At 54.1% G+C, this 16,354-nt stretch overlaps 2 protein-coding genes across 2 annotated transcripts; one reads left to right on the top strand and one right to left on the bottom strand.

Moving 5' to 3' along the window:
* Window positions 1-589: 589 nt before the first annotated feature.
* B0H65DRAFT_434780 (uncharacterized protein) lies at window positions 590-3,700 on the bottom strand (the record flags this gene model as incomplete). The annotated part of the gene is made up of 2 exons (XM_062825153.1): window positions 590-2,421; window positions 2,473-3,700. 2 exons carry the CDS (start codon window positions 3,698-3,700, stop codon window positions 590-592), a joined length of 3,060 nt encoding a protein of 1,019 aa, XP_062677969.1.
* A 2,865-nt stretch (window positions 3,701-6,565) lies between these two features.
* On the top strand, window positions 6,566-7,210 carry B0H65DRAFT_387794 (uncharacterized protein; the record flags this gene model as incomplete). Its single annotated transcript, XM_062823721.1, has 3 exons — window positions 6,566-6,734; window positions 6,839-6,863; window positions 6,940-7,210. Coding segments are annotated over 3 exons (465 nt in total), but the record flags the coding sequence as incomplete, so codon positions are not given.
* Between the last annotated feature and the right edge of the window lie 9,144 nt (window positions 7,211-16,354).

Genomic DNA, 16,354 nt, shown 5'->3' with positions numbered 1-16,354 from the left:
GTTGCTCTTCGTAGTCTTCGGATGATGATTCTGATGATTCTGATGATCCTGACGAGGATGGTAACTCGGGTTCTGGTTCGGATTGATCTTCGTCGTCGGCATCTTCTTCCTCTCGGTCACTCAGCCCCTGCCATGATTCGTCATCGTCTTGGTGTTCGTGCTGGCGTTGTTGTTCATGGTCGTCGTGCTCTTCTCGTTCCTCGTCCAAGAGTTCGATTCCGTTTTCATCGTCATCCACAACAAACTCGGATAAAAACCACGCCGCAGACCCCGAAACCAGCACAACCACCGCCCCCATAATCAGACTCAACACCGTCTCGCCAATCTGACTGAACAATCCAAGTCTGAGAAGAGCCTCATAAACCATCGCGGTCACGACAGCCCTGCTCGTGACTTTGTTCATCACCTCCCCATACCGCACCCAAAACACCTCCCCCTCATTCTCGATTCTCATCTTCCACTCCCTCCAACTCCCCTTCCTCACCCCTTGACTCCAAAAATCCTTGGCCCACTCCTCACTCGTCATCCGACCACTCGTACCCAAACCAATTCTCTTGTTAAAGCGGTTGTAACGGGCACCGCCATACAGTCACGTCCCACCTCCCGTTCCATCTCCCGCCGTCACGGAAGCAGCACCACCACCGCTCCTCACCCTCTCCTTCCACCTCGCGAACTCCATCACGTTCAACTCGTGTGCCTCCCTGGCTTGAGCCCACTTCTGCATCACCGTCTTGTCCTCCTCCATCCATGCCAGATACTCCAACAATTCCTTATCGCCCAGCTGGGTGACCCACGCAGCGCCCTTTTGCTCGTTCTTAATCTTGCGGGCGGCGAAGTGATCGACCACGCGCGCGTTGAAGGTGTTGAACTGGTGGATGTACAACTTGAACTGTTCGGCGTACAGCACCCACTGCGAGGCGGTCATCTGACTAGGGGTTGCCAGCGCGGCCGGTGGGCTGGGCGCCTTGGGCGGGGTGGGGAAGTTGATGTTCTTCGGCTTGATCTTTTCGCGCTCGAAGGGCGGGAGTTTAGCCGACGCCCTGGATTCGAAGGGGAGGTTGGACTTGAGGTCCGCCGAAAACGAGTTGAGACCTGTGCCGGGGTTGACGAGTTTATCGACGTCGAAGTTCCCGAAAATGGGGCGGAGGTCGCTGTCCTCGGAGCCGGCGTTGGCAACGGGGATGGGCCGGTGGGTGGTGTTGGCAGCGCTGCTGCTGCGGCGAGAGCTGGTGCCGTTGGATGTCTTGACGCCGTTGTTGAGGCTGCCGGCGCGCCATTCAGGCTTGGATGGCTCCAAGTTGACATTGCGCGCGCTGGCCCCGTTCACGTTCAGGTGTGTGGGAATGCCATGAGCGGGAGTCGGGGGCGGCGCAGCAGGAGGAACAGCGTGTGCCGGAGTAGGTGGCGGGGGAGGATCGTCGATATCCATGGCCATAGGGCTAGGCGCTCCATTGATATTGCTTTCATCGACACCAGCTGCCGAGTTCGACCTGCTCTTCCCATCGCTGCTGCTGGTCTCCTCCTCATCAACCAGGCCAGCAGTGCCCGCAGTCATCTTTACCGGCCTCGGCTTACGGATCGGTCGCACATTTCTCGTAGGCGAAGTCGATGATTTCTTGGCGGTCGGAGGCGGAACAAAGGTATGCGGACCGAATTCTGCTTGCCATTGACCGGCGTCAAAGGCACTTGGCTTCTTACCTGCATCGTTCGTCTCGCTCGGCGGACGAGTGGCGCCGCTGACCGATTCGTTGGAAGACGTATAAGTTTTTTTGAGGGGTGATTGGCGGCCGCGGGGAACCGAGCGTGCTCGTTGCTTTGCGCGCGAAAAGGCGTCAGCTCCGGGAATGGTGGTCGATCCACCGGCGTTAAACTGAAATCCTGCACCAACCTTTTCCTGGTCCACAAAGCTGGCGTTGATGTTATGAACGCCACTCCGGGTGAAGTCGCCTGATGCCTGTTGCTTCTGGGTGTATCCATCGTCGTCGGGGACGGTGAAACTATTGGGGTATACGCTGTTAGTCGCTCGCTGCTTTTGGACCCTGTTGTGTACGTTGGTCTTCCTAGGCGAGAGGGGGTTGTCGGTCGGCTTTATATGCTGTCTCCGTGAATGCATCTTACGCCTTCCCAGGAGAAGCTGCAGCTGGTCGTGCATATCCTTCTCAAAGGAAGACATGTCCCCGGAGGTCGACTGATCTCCACTCGGAGTTTCCCTGCCATGAGACTTCCGGTTATTTGCCGTATCTTCATGAGCTCTTCCGCGGTAACTTCCCGCGCCGGCATGACTGAAAACATGCGGCGGTCGAATCTTGCTGGGTTGACCGAAAGAGGAGGTTGATTTGAAGTATTCATCGGGTTTAAAGAAAGGAGATGGAGCGTACACTTTGGGGCCCTCCTGCGCTGATTCCGAGGTACCGGGTTGAGCTGTGGGAGCGTTAGCCACTGTACGTTAAAATACAGACAAAGCTGACATACCATTCGGGTTGCTTCTCATTGACGAGCTGGACGCACGCGGCGTCGGGTTGGCTGCTGTATTGGGTGCTGACCTGGGTTCAGCTTCCTGGGCATAATATCGCGCGCTGGCTCGCGGCTCAGCTTTTGAGGTTCCAGAGGATGTGGTCCCGCCGTTGGCCGCCTTCCCGAAGCTGTTGGACTCACCGACACTAGCGCTGCGTTGTCGCGACGGGCGCGGAGGGGGCACCTCTTCCTCGGATTCCTCGGTGGGCCGGGAGGGGTCTTTCATGGACTTTGCTCTGTTGACGTTGGCTCCTTCAAAGGGGTTGAACTTTTCGCCGATATGGGAGGCATATGGGGTCCGTTGTCTGCTGTCCAGGTATGTCTCACTAAACTTCTCGCTCAAAGGGTCAACCGGGGTGGGGGACGATTGCGGCCGTGATTTCCTGATGTTAGCGGCGGTATCCTCAAACATGTTGGTCGTAGCCGTGTAGTGGGCGCTGGAAGTGTAGTTATGTCTCGACACAGATGGCTCGTCGCCCACTGGGGAATCCGGTGAATAGCCAGCCCGTCTGGTGGTACCAAAGGCAGCATCGGCACGACGAGCCTGCCCCGCGGTCCGTGGTGGTACTGGAGGCGGCTCCCTCCTGGCACTTTCGGTCCGTTCGGTCCGTTCCGTTCGTGCTGACGCATAACCCGACGACTTGGGCGTTGACGAAGATGTCTGGCCTGTCTTGGTGCTTGACCGCATAGCATCCCATGCGCGCAAGTTGTCGGCAGCAGATGCCGTCTTTGGTGGGACTGGACGTGAAGATGAGGAGGACGATGGTGTCCCTGTCCCCCAAGACGAGTAGCGTGCGTGTGCCGACGGACCTGGGTCGGCACGGGACGGCATATGAGGGGTTCGTCGCGTAGGAGGAGCGCCATATCTGTCTGCCATATCGGCCGAGACGTTCGAGTATGGGTTTCCGCGGTGGCCAGAGGCTGTTGAGTACCTGCTCGTAGCAGCTCCTCCTCGTTTCCGGTAGGCATCGTACTTGGCCTTGTTGGACGGGTCGGTAAGGACCTCATGTGCGGCTTGGATGTGGATGAACCTATCCTTGGCCTCCTCTTCTTTTCCTGGGTTGCGATCCGGGTGGTATTTGAGGGCAAGCTTCTTGAACTGCTTCTTCACCTCAGCGGTATCCGCCGTTGAAGGTAGCTCAAGGTCCGCATAGTAGTCGCGGTCGTAGTCCACCTTTACTACCATGTTGACGGTGTTGTGATGTTAAGCGAAGGTACAGTAAATCTTTGCATGCCACGGCGTAGGGTATATCGTATCGTATATGTCGAAGGACCAGCTGCGAAAAGCGATGTAGCGAGCAGAGATGAGCCACAAATCGATCGAAAGCGGGGGAAGGTGGTCGGTTGCGAGCGAACAAGGGTGCCTATAGTCGTTTGGAATGTTTTCTTTGCTAGCGAAAGGCAATGTCTGGGTGTTGGACAAGTTGATGTTGTTTCTCTGGCGCAGGGAGGTAGGGTCTGCAGGTCGCGTGTTCGCCCGTCAGAAGTGTCGGTTGTCGGGCACGAATGACAAGTCGGGTGGGTGAAATCTCAGCGCGATCAACGAGCGAATGTGTGGTCGAGCTTGTTGTCTGGAGGAGAAGAACTTGTTAGGCTGACGGGTCATTCCAGGCTATGCAACTGGTCGAAGTTCAGGGCTGCGTCACTGGCCAGGGCTTGGATGGGCTGGTCAGGATGCGGGGCAGGCAGGGCAGGCAGGGGGAGGGCATGGTTACCAGTGAAGGAGGCAAGGCCCGTCTTCCCGTCTGTCGATAGAAGTGTGATGCAGCTGCAGCGCGGAAGGATGCGTTTACAGACGCAAGAACAAGACGCGACCGTTCTCGTGTTGGTGGGATTGTGGTTCTTGGTTGTCAAGGCAGCCAAAAGTTGGTGGTGGCAGTTGTTGCTTCTGGAAGAAATAAACTTGGAAGGGTGACTCTGTTTTAGCCGCTGGCTGTCGACGCGCGGGAACCGGCAGTCCGATAAGCTCGTGATAAGCACGCGGGTCTGAACCTCAACTTGAATCGAGTCTGAAACTGGTATGAATGGTGTACCGCAGGCGTAACTTTCTGGATATGGCAGTTCATGGTATAAGACAATGTGGAAGTAGTGGGAGTGATTATGGAGGCAGCCAACCGCAAACACGGGCAGTAAACCCAAGGACTTGCCGATTGCAATTGACACTCTAACAGCTTGCAGAAGTTGACTAACAGAGCCAGTAGGGCTGCAGTGCAGTGCAGTACTGTAACCCAGACCGCTTCTGAAGTCGTACAGACACGGCTTTAGAGACTGGATTCAAATTGAGGAGGGAAACACAACAACGTTGTGCGTTATCGTAGGCATGTACTTGATCTTGTGATTTTGATGGCAACTTGTTCGCAACAAACCTCCAGCCGATGGTGATCAAAACAAAGTGTGGAGCTTTCCCCGCCAGTTGGCAAGGGCAGCTCCCTCACTTTTGGATTATCTCGGCAAAACCCTGTGCCTGAGAACCCTCTGCCCTATGACGTCGCCATCTTCATTGTTATCAATATCAGTATGTTGTCTCTGTATTTTCTACCGTCTCATTGAACATGTTAAAAGAGGTAAGCGATGACTGAACAAAGGATGAAGCCGCGTTTGTTTACTTCCAAAACCTCAACCGCAGTCGCACGCGATCTCGGTGAAGCAGGGGTCTCAGTGTCGCAAATGTTGGTCGGGTGGCAAGGTTTGGTCACCTCCGGGGTCTCTTCACCACAGCAACCGCCGTGATGACCACGGCCGGACCTGCTTTAGCCAGGCACCCACCATGATCCAGGGGAACGTCTTTGACGGCTATCCACCCATTTTTGCTCCATCATGTTGATCCCCCGAGGTTTTGGATGTTCCGCAGTCATCAACCTCTGACCCTCCATGCCCTCGGAGGTCACGCTTCAGGGTCGGAGAGGCTCAGCCTCAACTGACAGCCGTTTGTGACCGCCTTGTTGTCTCGTGGTTCTGTGCTTTTCAACATGACCGACCATTAACCATACCGAGGTTTCTGAACAAGTCAATTTCAGTTTATATACGGATCTATCCGATGCTGAGTAGAGCCGCGGGCGAAACAGTCAAAGACTGAAAATAGGATCTTGGCGCCATAAATAACCCTCGACCAATCCCGCCCATTTCTACTCATCTAACCCTGATAAGCTCAACTGAACGTGCTTTATCACACCCGTCGAAATCAAAAGTCGCAGGCTGATCTTCTTCACTCAGTCTACAGGAGAGCGAGACGGTACAAACTCATATTCGCAACTAGAACGGGCAACGCGCCAATGTACTACGATTCATCTGTTGCAAAGACACCGGCATAACCAAAAGAATGGAGTTGAGGTACGGCCCGACCCAAAAGCTCACCAAACCGCCAGTATCACAGTTCACGGTGTCAAGCAGTCCGTGAAACAAACAGCTTATAGGGTCCCTGGGGGTATATAAAGCCAAGATTCGCGTGTAATAAGCACATACGGCCATAGATAGTGGAAAACTCGGGATCCCGTCCGCTCTCCCATAGATAAGCCACTAATCGGTGGCTTGCCTATGGGAGTAATTTTTTGTAGATTTCGACAGGGGTTTGGATGACTCAGCTAAAAACGCCGCCCCCGTTTCTAGAACCGTTTTCCATTGCCTTCGCCGTCGAGTGCACCGTTCCACTTACGCCAAGCCCAGCTGAGTAGGCTAGGCATACACTACACAAGGTACTTACCCCTACCATTTACCCCTGACACCTACTCTATATACTTAGTACTTCTAACTGGGAGGTGTGGTTGGCTTTTGGGAAGTGTGGTTGGCTTTTGGGAGGTGTGGTTGGCTTTGGTGAACAGTTTTCGTACGTATATCCCTTCAGGCGAGCAAAACACATCTTCCTCCTACAACGAAAAGTCTTGGCGCCAAGTGTTAGTGTTAACGCTTGGTTGCACGCAAAACCCTTAACACCACCCAAATCGCCGTTTTCACGGTCGATATCCCAACAACCACAACTACCTTCGCCCCTTGGGGCCCCCAAACCAACGCCGCCGGTCACGACGCCGGTTACCCCTCTGCCGGACACCCTTTGCGTCCCGCCCACGCCATCACCGCCTCCCCTGCTGCTTCCGGCCCCATCACGTCCTTCGCTGAGACCGTCATCTCTGAAGCTCTCGCCAAAGCGGAGGTCTACCGCTCCTTCGCCGCCTTCCTCGACACCGAACTCGCCCGCTTCTCCGTCGTCTCGCCCGCTCACGCACGTGAAGCCGACCGCCTCGCACGGACCATCACCGCCGCCCTACAGAAAAGTTCTGCTTCACCTCCCTCGCCTCCTCCGGACCCTACTGCCCCAACAAGCAGGAAGGTCTCCACTTCCCCTACCCTAACCCGTAAGGGAAAGGGGCCCATTTCTTTCGCAGAAGCTGCCGCCCGCGGTGCGGATTCCACTCCCGCCTCCCACTCCAGCCCCACCCGTAAGGCTACGCTGCCCCAAAGTGACGGCCGCGTCTTTCTTCGACTAGATAAGGACTCCCCTTTCACCAACAACGACGCCTTCGCTATCCGCAAAGAGGTTCAGTCTCTTCTCCGCCTCGCCCCCACTGACATCCCTGGTTGCCACAAGGTCCCCTCTGGCTTTGCCCTCGTGCCCAAGAATGACGCTGTCCGCCAGACCCTCCTGGCCCACAAAGATGAGATTGGTGCCCGTTTTGGCTGCGTCCAAGTCGAAGTGCCCAAAAGCAGCAGTTTTTCGACAACCTCATCAGCAAAGCACGCGATGATAAGGACATCTATCGGATCGTAGCGTGGCACAAGCCCCGCGACCGTATGGAAGCCCCCCCGCTTATTATAGATGGGCGGGCTATCGTAGACCCAGAAGCCAAGGCAGAAGCCCTCCGTACGGCCCTGCTAGAGAGGAATGGTAAAGACGAGGACCTTGAAACCGGCTGGGTGCCTACGGTGCCACGTCGTCGTTTACCCTGGTCTCCGGTCGTCTACGCCGACGAAGTCTATAAAACCCTCTGCGGCACCGGCAATACGTCCCCCGGCGCCGACGGCATTACAGTCCGTATGCTGAAAGCGTCTTGGGAGTCTATTAAAGACTCTGTCCAGCAACTCTACCAGGGCTGCGTCGCTACCGGCTACCACCCTCAGGTCTTTCGACAAGCGGAGGTGGTTATGATACCAAAACCGGGAAAAGACCAAACAACGGCCAAAGGATGGCGGCCAATCTCACTCCTATCCTGCCTTGGAAAAGGTATTGAGCGTTTAATTGGCAGACGGATCGCTTGGACGGCTATCTCTAACGGGGTATTAAATCCTCAACAGGCGGGTGCCCTCCCTAAGCGTTCGGCTGTTGATATTGTGGAAGCTTTGGTGCACGGCATCGAAGATGCACTCGATAGAGGGTTCGTGGCTGCACTGGTGGCTGCGGATGTCAAGGGTGCTTTCGATGCTGTATTAGTAAATAGGTTGGTCTTACGCTTGCGGGAACAGGGATGGCCAAATTGCGTAGTCTGCTAGGTCGAGTCTTTTATGACGGATCGAATGGCTTGCGTTCGCTGCCCGGGGGTGACTACCCCTATGCGTCGCCTCAAATGTGGGCTCCCCCAGGGTTCTCCTGCTTCGCCGATTATCTATTTGCTCTATACGGAACCGGTACATCGCCTGGGAGAAAGCGAAGCACAACATTTTGGGTACGCCGATGACTGTGCGGTCCTCATCACTGGCTCTTCCAACGAGGAAGTTGCTGAGAAGGCCCAACAGGAGTTGGACGCCATGGTCCGGTGGGGGGTAGATAACGCCGTCAATTTTTCCCCGGACAAGACAGAGATCCAGTTCTTCTCTAGAAGGAGACTAACTGCTCCCTTCTCGACTATCACGCACGGCGAGGTTGTAGTTGCTGCACAGCCAGCGATGCGCTGGCTAGGGATTTGGCTCCATAGCAAGCTAAACTGGAAGTACCACATTGAGCACAAACTCGCCTCAGCTAAGCAGGTAGTCCAGCACATCCGTGGCCTGAATAGGGTCTACTATGGCGCCCCTCCAGGCTCTATGGTGAAAGCCATGAAGGCTGTTGTCCTGCCAAAAGCTCTCTTTGGCTCCGAAATCTGGTGGCCGGGCCACAAAAAGCATGCTCTATACCGCAAGCAAGGGGAATTTCCGCTTGTTAGTAACGGCCTGGCGGACCACGTCCGTAAAGTCCAGACTGTAGTTAACATCGCTATTCGCGCCAGTTTGCCGGTTTGGAAGACGACCCGCCGTGCTATCCTCTACCGCGAGGCCAGCCTTCCCCCGGCCCCCCTTCTTCTAGAGGCAGCCCGCCGGCGACACACCGTCCGCCTCCTCGCCTTAGACCCCACCCACCCACTCGTCCCACGCCTCACAGAGGTGCGAGCAACGCGACATGGCCTACCCCGCCGCCTTACATCACTACAGACGGCCGCCCAGCTCGCTTTGCCCTTCCCGCGGCCAATTTTGCAGCCGCCAATTTATAATGGGGACACTCACAAAAACCCAGCGCCTACGTCTAAAGATAGGGCGGCCGTGGAATTTAAAGAGTGGCTCCTCTGGCTACATCCTACGGAAGTCGTCGTTTATACTGATGGCTCCATGATTGCTAAACAAATAGACCTTCCAATACACGCGGAGGACCCGGATGCTGAGGAGGAACGGCCGGACGGCGAATGCGTCGGCTTCGGTTACGTGGTTTTACAGGGTCAGACAGAGCTTGGCCGCGGCTGCGGTCAGTTAGAACATGCGGAAGTCTTTGATGCAGAGGCAGAAGGAGCGAGATATGGCCTTAAAGCCGCGGTAGCACTTTTCACGGAGGCACACGCCCGCCCGCGCATTACGGTATGCCTTGATAATACGTCGGTCATTAGGGGCCTTCGCGGCACCCCGGCGATATCGTCGCAGGCAGCCTTCCTCGACTTTAGAGATACCCGGAAATCTTACGGCCCGGACTTGGTAGACGTGCGCTGGGTCCCCGGCCACAAGGGTATTACAGGCAACGAAATCGCTGACGAGCTTGCTAAAGCGGGCGCCGAAGGGGGAGAGGTGGTCAACGGAGGTCTGGCTACCCTTGCACATTCAAAGCGGCTAGCCAAAAGAGAGATACGTACGGATTTTAGGATATGGTGGGCAGAGAACAGGCCAGAGTCGTATGCAGGCTATAAGCTGGGCGTCTCTATTAAGCCTAATGAAGAGTTGGAGCTGGATAGGCGCTCCTTTCACCATCTTCTGGCGGCTAGATCAGGCCACGGGGATTTCAAGGACTACCACGAGCGCTTCGAGCACGAAGACGCCTTGCTCACATGCTTCTGTGGAAGCTGGAAGAACCCCTTCCACCCCTTCTTCTGTAGGAAGGCGTACGCGGTCTCCCCGGTCACAGGCGAGGCGGCTACGCGGGAGAATCTCTCCCTTGCTATCGGTATATACTGGCAACGATTTATTGCTAGAATACAGACCTCCCACTTCTTTTCATGGACTTGCACAAGGAAGGCTTGGCGCCAGACACTCTGGCAAAAACACATTGACGACGGAGGCACCGCTGACGACTTCACCGGGTTCTTACGGGACGAAGGGATAGAAGTTGGCCAAGGCCACGAGATCGAGAGGGTTACGGTGGATTTGGACAGGCTGGTCCATCGTGTTAGACGGCGGGAGGAAGCCGTGAGGGACGGCAGCGAGGGAGAGAGCGGTGAGGAGTAGAGTGTTTTTAGTTTCCCCTTTTCTTTTGTCTTTTCTTTGTCTTTACGGATTTCGCCACATCGCTGGCTCGTCCACGGGGCGGTTGATGGAGGTGCTGGGCCGCGTTTACGCTATGGGCAGCACGTGAGACACACTGGCTATAGGCCTCGGTTTGCCCTCGGATTACTGGTTTGGTGGATGGAATAGAGACACTGGGCGCCACAGGGCGTGTCAGGGCACTGCTCTTATCTTTGTACACTAGATTCACCGCTGTGGCACGTCTCATGCCCTACGGGAGGCGGAAGTAGACGTTAAAAATAACAACAACAACAACAAAAGTCTATGGGAGTAGTTTTTTTTACAGGGGTTTGGATGACTCAGCTACACCTCTGCCGGGATATGAATGTTAGGGCGAGTACGTCGATCCTACAGAAAGTAGGGGAACAGAGGTTAGCGGCTGGGTGTGACGAACGGCAGTCTGATCTGCCTAAATGAGATAGCTGAAGGTCGTAAACTATCAGAGTCGTTCGGTGAAGCCAAAAGGTTCACAACAAGTATGCTTGCGTAATACTGGTCTCGGTGATAATGATCAATTGACTACTGTCGAACTATCTGACAATCTGAGTTCTCCAGTCGTCTCTTTATACTCCTGGCCGTCCTGCCTGTGTGCCTGTTTTGCATGTTGGCTCACGATGCCTTCCTGCTCACCGTGAGCAGTGGCTCACCGTGAGCACTCTCCCACGGTGAGCGCCCTTCCGGCCAATCCCCGTCTGGGGTTACACTCAACCATCTCTAACAGTGCTGTCGCGTCCCAAGGGCTTGGTCAGCCCCTGTGTCGCTTAAGTTCGTAACACTGGGCACTTTTTCTGTAGGTGCCACGCTGTGGCAAAAGTCAAAAATTGACCTTTCATAGGCCGGCAGAGTGTTACGGACTTTAAGCGAAGGACACGGGCCAACCAAGCCCCTGGTACACAACAAGCCACGTGAAGGCCGGGCAGTGTAACCATGACAAGGATGGCAGGCTCATGGAGGCGAGCCAGGCTCATGAAGGTGAGCCAGCTCAGGGCTTATGAGCCAGTTCGCGGTCAATGAGCCAGATGCATGTAATTAGAGACACCAGAGTATAAAGGGAAGACTGGAGAACTCAGATTGTCAGATAGTTCTGCAGTAGTCAACAGATCATTATCATTGAGACTAGTATAACGCTACCATACTTGTCGTGAACCTTTTGGCTTCACCGAACGTCTTCTGATAGTCTTCACCTTCAGTTATCCCACTTAGGCAGATCAGACTGCCGTTCGTCACACAGAGGTGTAGAAACGCCGGCGTTTCCAGAAGCGTTTTCATCCCATCACTCACGCCAAGCTCACCGAATACACCGTTTCCACCTAGGTACTCACGCCAAGCGCGGCTAAGCCTATGAGGCGGGCTAGCACATTGAAGGTTAATTCTAAATTAGGTTTCGATATCATGGTTCTATGGAAGCACACGGTGACCTTATCCTCCAGCGGCGGGGGCGTAAAGTTGTAGAACTCGCTGTCCTGTTCTGGGTTATCACAACCAAGTTCAAAGCCGCAGGCGGAATTCTGAACCGGAGATGTTGGAGTGGTAGTAACGACCATTCACAAGACTGAGCTTCTTCCCATCAGTCGGCATGGTTAATCCAGAAAGAGGGATAGCATTTCGTCACCCATACGAGCCAAATTACTACCTAGTATAAAGTCAGTCTTGGAGTACCTTCCAACACCCAATCGGTGGTATAAAGCTGCATGTTAAACCGCGATCCCCCGCATCTAGACTAGGGAAGACCATGTAGCTATGGCGACGCTACTACAAGTATGTTGGCTCTCCCAAACACCACCAAGGAAGAGACCACTTATCCGATCGAGGAGAATCGAGGCCTCTACTATTGTACCAAGCTTGGCCATGACTGGGCAGTCACGAGTTAATCCCGTGGCATCTGGACAGCACAGGCACCCGCAAAAGGAGAGTCAAGGGATGGAATAGTCTTGCTTCTTCGCAATGGAATACATCATCTTGACAACAGTAGAAGGTTACTAGAATTTACAAAATTCCTATAAATTTGCCCATCTTCACAAACCCTTCTGGTGGCACGCTAGGAAAATGAAATAGAGAGAAAGGAATTAAGAAAGACATAGAATACATTATATGTCTTGCGAGAAGCCAATAAACCAAACCAGTCCCGATTCGCTGCCGATGGATATCATCCGTCCCTGGAGGTCACAACTAGACGGTCGGTAATTCGGTGGCAGCCAGAGTACGTTCTGGCCGTTGCAAGTAATCCACGAACTACCCTGTCCCAAGCCATAGCCATGGCTCTCTGGATTATCTAGTACAACTTGGCTTTCGGTAGTTTCTGTATCTATTTTAATACGTCCAACGTTGGTACGTAGGTAGCAATTAGTATGGTCAAATGATATATAGGTCATCATAGTACTAGTAATAATCGTTTGGAGACAGCTCCCTGACACCGGATCCCAGATCTTGATCGTGTTGTCGCACGAACCGGACGCAAGCCGTTGGCCATCAGGCGAGAATGCCACTGAGGGAACGGGGCGGCTATGGCCTTCTAGGGTCTGGAGGCAGCTCCCCGACGCCGGATCCCAGATCTTGATCGTGTTGTCATCCGAACCAGACGCAAGCCGTTGGCCATCAGGCGAGAATGCCACTGAGCCAACGTAGCAGCTATGGCCTTCTAGGGTCTGGAGGCAGCTCCCCGACGCCAGATCCCAGATCTTGATCGTGTTGTCCCATGAACTGGACGCAAGCTGTTGGCCATCAGGCGAGAATGCTACTGAGCCAACGTAGCCGCTATGGCCTTCTAGGGTCTGGAGGCAGCTCCCTGACGCCGGATCCCAGATCTTGATCGTGTTGTCGTACGAACTGGACGCAAGCCATTGGCCATCAGGCGAGAATGCCACTGAGAGAACAGAGTCGCTATGGCCTTCTAGGGTCTGGAGGCAGCTCCCCGATGCCAGATCCCAGATCTTGATCGTGTTGTCGTACGAACCGGACGCAAGCCGCTGGCCATCAGGCGAGAATGCCACTGAGGGAACGGGGCCGCTATGGCCTTCTAGGGTCTGGAGGCAGCTCCCCGACGCCGGATCCCAGATCTTGATCGTGTTGTCCCCCGAACCGGACGCAAGCCGTTGGCCATCAGGCGAGAATGCCACTGAGGGAACGGGGCCGCTATAGCCTTCTAGGGTCTGGAGGCATGCATTCCAATCCAATTCTACAGCCGGCTTAGTTCGAATCCATTCAGGTTCTTCTGCCCTGAAATTCCTCTTTATCAAGCCACTGCTTGGAGCAAATACAAGCGCTGATATGTATGTTTGAAGGGGAGCTTGCTCTATTATTGACTTATAAGACAGAGCAAACCGGTAAGCATCCCAAACAAGCTTTGATAACTGCGACTGATCATTACCTCCCTATATCTTTAGTTAGACTAAGTTCCTAGTGCGGAGTTAGACTTATACTTACTAGCAGGCCCTCGAGCTTTCTAATAGCAACAACGCCCGCAGGCATAACTTGGAGTAGACTTAGAGCTTCCAGCCAGTAAAGGTACTTCATCTTAAGGAATGCATAGACAACCCCGTCATCCCGTAAAAGATCATCCCGTTTTGTGTTCGTGCCGGAAACCGAGTCACACAAGTGATCAACCCAGTAGACGCACGAGTACCGCACCGTCGCTAGCGGATCCGGATTCGGTACTTGGACCTTGTCGCTCGGAAATCCCGGTGCCCTTAAGCCGTATATGTTGCGTCGCAGTGTTGTAGACATGGCTTTAAGTGACCTCAAGAAGATGGTATAATTCACATCTTCTTTCCCAGAAGGAAAAATCCACTTGAACGTCTCCTGAGAAGCTTGGTTGCCAGCTTTATCAGAGGCATTGCCAAGTAAAAAGTCCTTAGCTGATTGATGGACAAAATAGATGGTTCGTTCTCGTAGTGTTAGAAATGAACCACAAAGCCCTATAGTTGTTTCTAATGACTCGGAATCGTCGTAAGTGTTATCAAGCTCGTCGGCGAGAGTAGTTAATTCTTCAAGGCTAATTGGCCGGCGAACAATTGTAACAATAGCAAGAAGGCGCTTGCAAAGATCGGATTCATCGAGCTGGCTCATATCCTCTCTCATCCGCGCATATAGAGCATCCAGTCCAGATGGAAACATGCGTAGCTTTTTTAGGGTAAACCCTTTCTGGACCTTCTCAAGCGCTTGACAGACTAACGCCACCCAAAGGAACGTATCTTGCGCGTTGGAGCACAGGTAGTCCTGAACGGTCTTTTTTGTCCTTGGATCATACTTCTTCAGCCCTGCTAGGTCATCCACCTTGTGCAGGATAAATGCATTGACAGCCGCTGCGACGGATTCCGCATTTAACTCCAGGGAGACCTTCACTTTATCTGCGGCTTTCTCCAACCGTTCCTCAATTTGCGGCCAATTACGGCTTGAGACGATCCACTTGACTCGAGATCCAGATGATGATTGCTGAGCAATAAAGTCGAGAAGCTGTGGCAGGTCTGTTGTAACGCACTCGTCAAGCGCGTCAATGACTAGGTAGGTCGTTCGGAGGCTTGGGTCTCGTAGGATGTTGGTGAAGATTCTCGATAGGGCGTCCCACGTATTTGCATCTTTGAAGAGGCCTTCGCCTGCACGGTCATACTCCTTCCGCAGGTGTGGGAGGACAGATGGCTGCTGCTCGATAAGCAGGTAGATTAGGCCGCGCAGTACGGCGGTTGCATTGTTGATGCGAGAGTCGGTAGCTTGGCAGAAGAAGTAGGCCACATTGCAGTGGCGCGCGTTGACAGTATCGCCTTGATCCAGCTCATTGATGATGCCGCACAGCAACATAGTCTTCCCTTTGCCGGGGTCGCCCTTGATCCAGAGCAGTCGGTGCTGTGGGTCGTCACGCCATTGTTGAAAGTCAGCGTTATTGAGGACCCAACAATATGAGTTTTGCAAAAGGCCGCCTTTGGTCCGTTCGATGCGGACTTTATCATCGCGAGGATCGGTAAGGCGCAAGTGCTTCAGGCATTGCTGGTCCTTCTCTGACATTTGTTGTATTTCTTGGTGCATTGTATAGCTAACAAGCTGCTCGAGACGAGACGTAACTTGTATCCTGCACCCGCTGTGGCCGCAAGGGTCACTTCTCGGCCGCATGCCGTGCCAGCATCAACTTCAGGAAGGAGGTCCGCCCGTCCAACAACAACAGAGGCAGAGGTGGTGGCAGAGGTGGTGGCAGAGGCGGCGCCGCTCCCCAAGAGCGGACCCGGCCACCTAAGTATCCTTAAGAGGCTGTGCGTGCGGTGGGGAGTGGAATAGTACCGGGGGGGGAGGGAGTTAGGGAGGGGGCGTGAAGGGTTGTAGGGAGGGGAGGAGTACTATGGTGTTGTAGAGCGTGGTCTCAGTGGCGGTTTTGACTGTAGGTCGGATGTACGTCGGGAGGAGGGTAATAGAGGGAAAGGAAGGGTGAGAGGCAGTGGGGGGTGGAATAGCGGGGAGTGGAATAGTGGGGGACAAGGGAGTTAGGGAGGGGGGGTAAAGGGTTGTGGGGAGGGGAGGAGTAAGCGTGGTCCCAGTGGCGGCTTTGACCGTGGGTCGGACGTACGTTAGGAGGAGGGTAGTAGGGAAGAAGAGAGGGTAGGAGTTGGTAATGTGTGTTTCTTCTCTTCTTTCTTGGTGTTTAGGCAGTGTAGGTGTAAATGGCATGGCCTACGGGTAGGTGGAGGGCTAAAAGTCCTACAGGTACGTTTTTCTCCTCCTCTTTATCATCGCAGCTTACTAACTCCCACGCACCCCCTAACATAACGGACTCAAGCGTGGCGTCCTACAGGTACGTTATTATTCTCCTCCTCTTTATCCTCGCAGCTTACTAACTCCCACACACACCCTAGCATAACGGGCTCAAGCGTGGCTTGGGACCCAGGTACATATCTCACTACCTTAGTCCGTCTTGGTGCCTCAAAATGTCTTCCTAGATAGTTCCTTTCGTGTATCTTCCAGGCGGTCACGGCGTTTTGTTCGGGGTTGTTTAACGATTGCGCGATAAGCACGACGGGCGGACGGATGTACACTAGTGATGGAGTAGATCGGGGAAAGTACCTTGCAGGCCGGAGTGCCAGACGTGGCTGGCAAACTTCTATCGTGATCTCATTTGTATTCTAAAGAG

This window comes from Neurospora tetraspora, assembly GCF_033439725.1.
Source record: "Neurospora tetraspora strain CBS 560.94 chromosome Unknown B0H65scaffold_8, whole genome shotgun sequence".
Classification (NCBI taxonomy): domain Eukaryota; kingdom Fungi; phylum Ascomycota; class Sordariomycetes; order Sordariales; family Sordariaceae; genus Neurospora; species Neurospora tetraspora.
The sequence above is the reverse complement of the archived record's forward strand: the minus strand, read 5'-3'. Positions and strand labels throughout refer to the sequence as shown.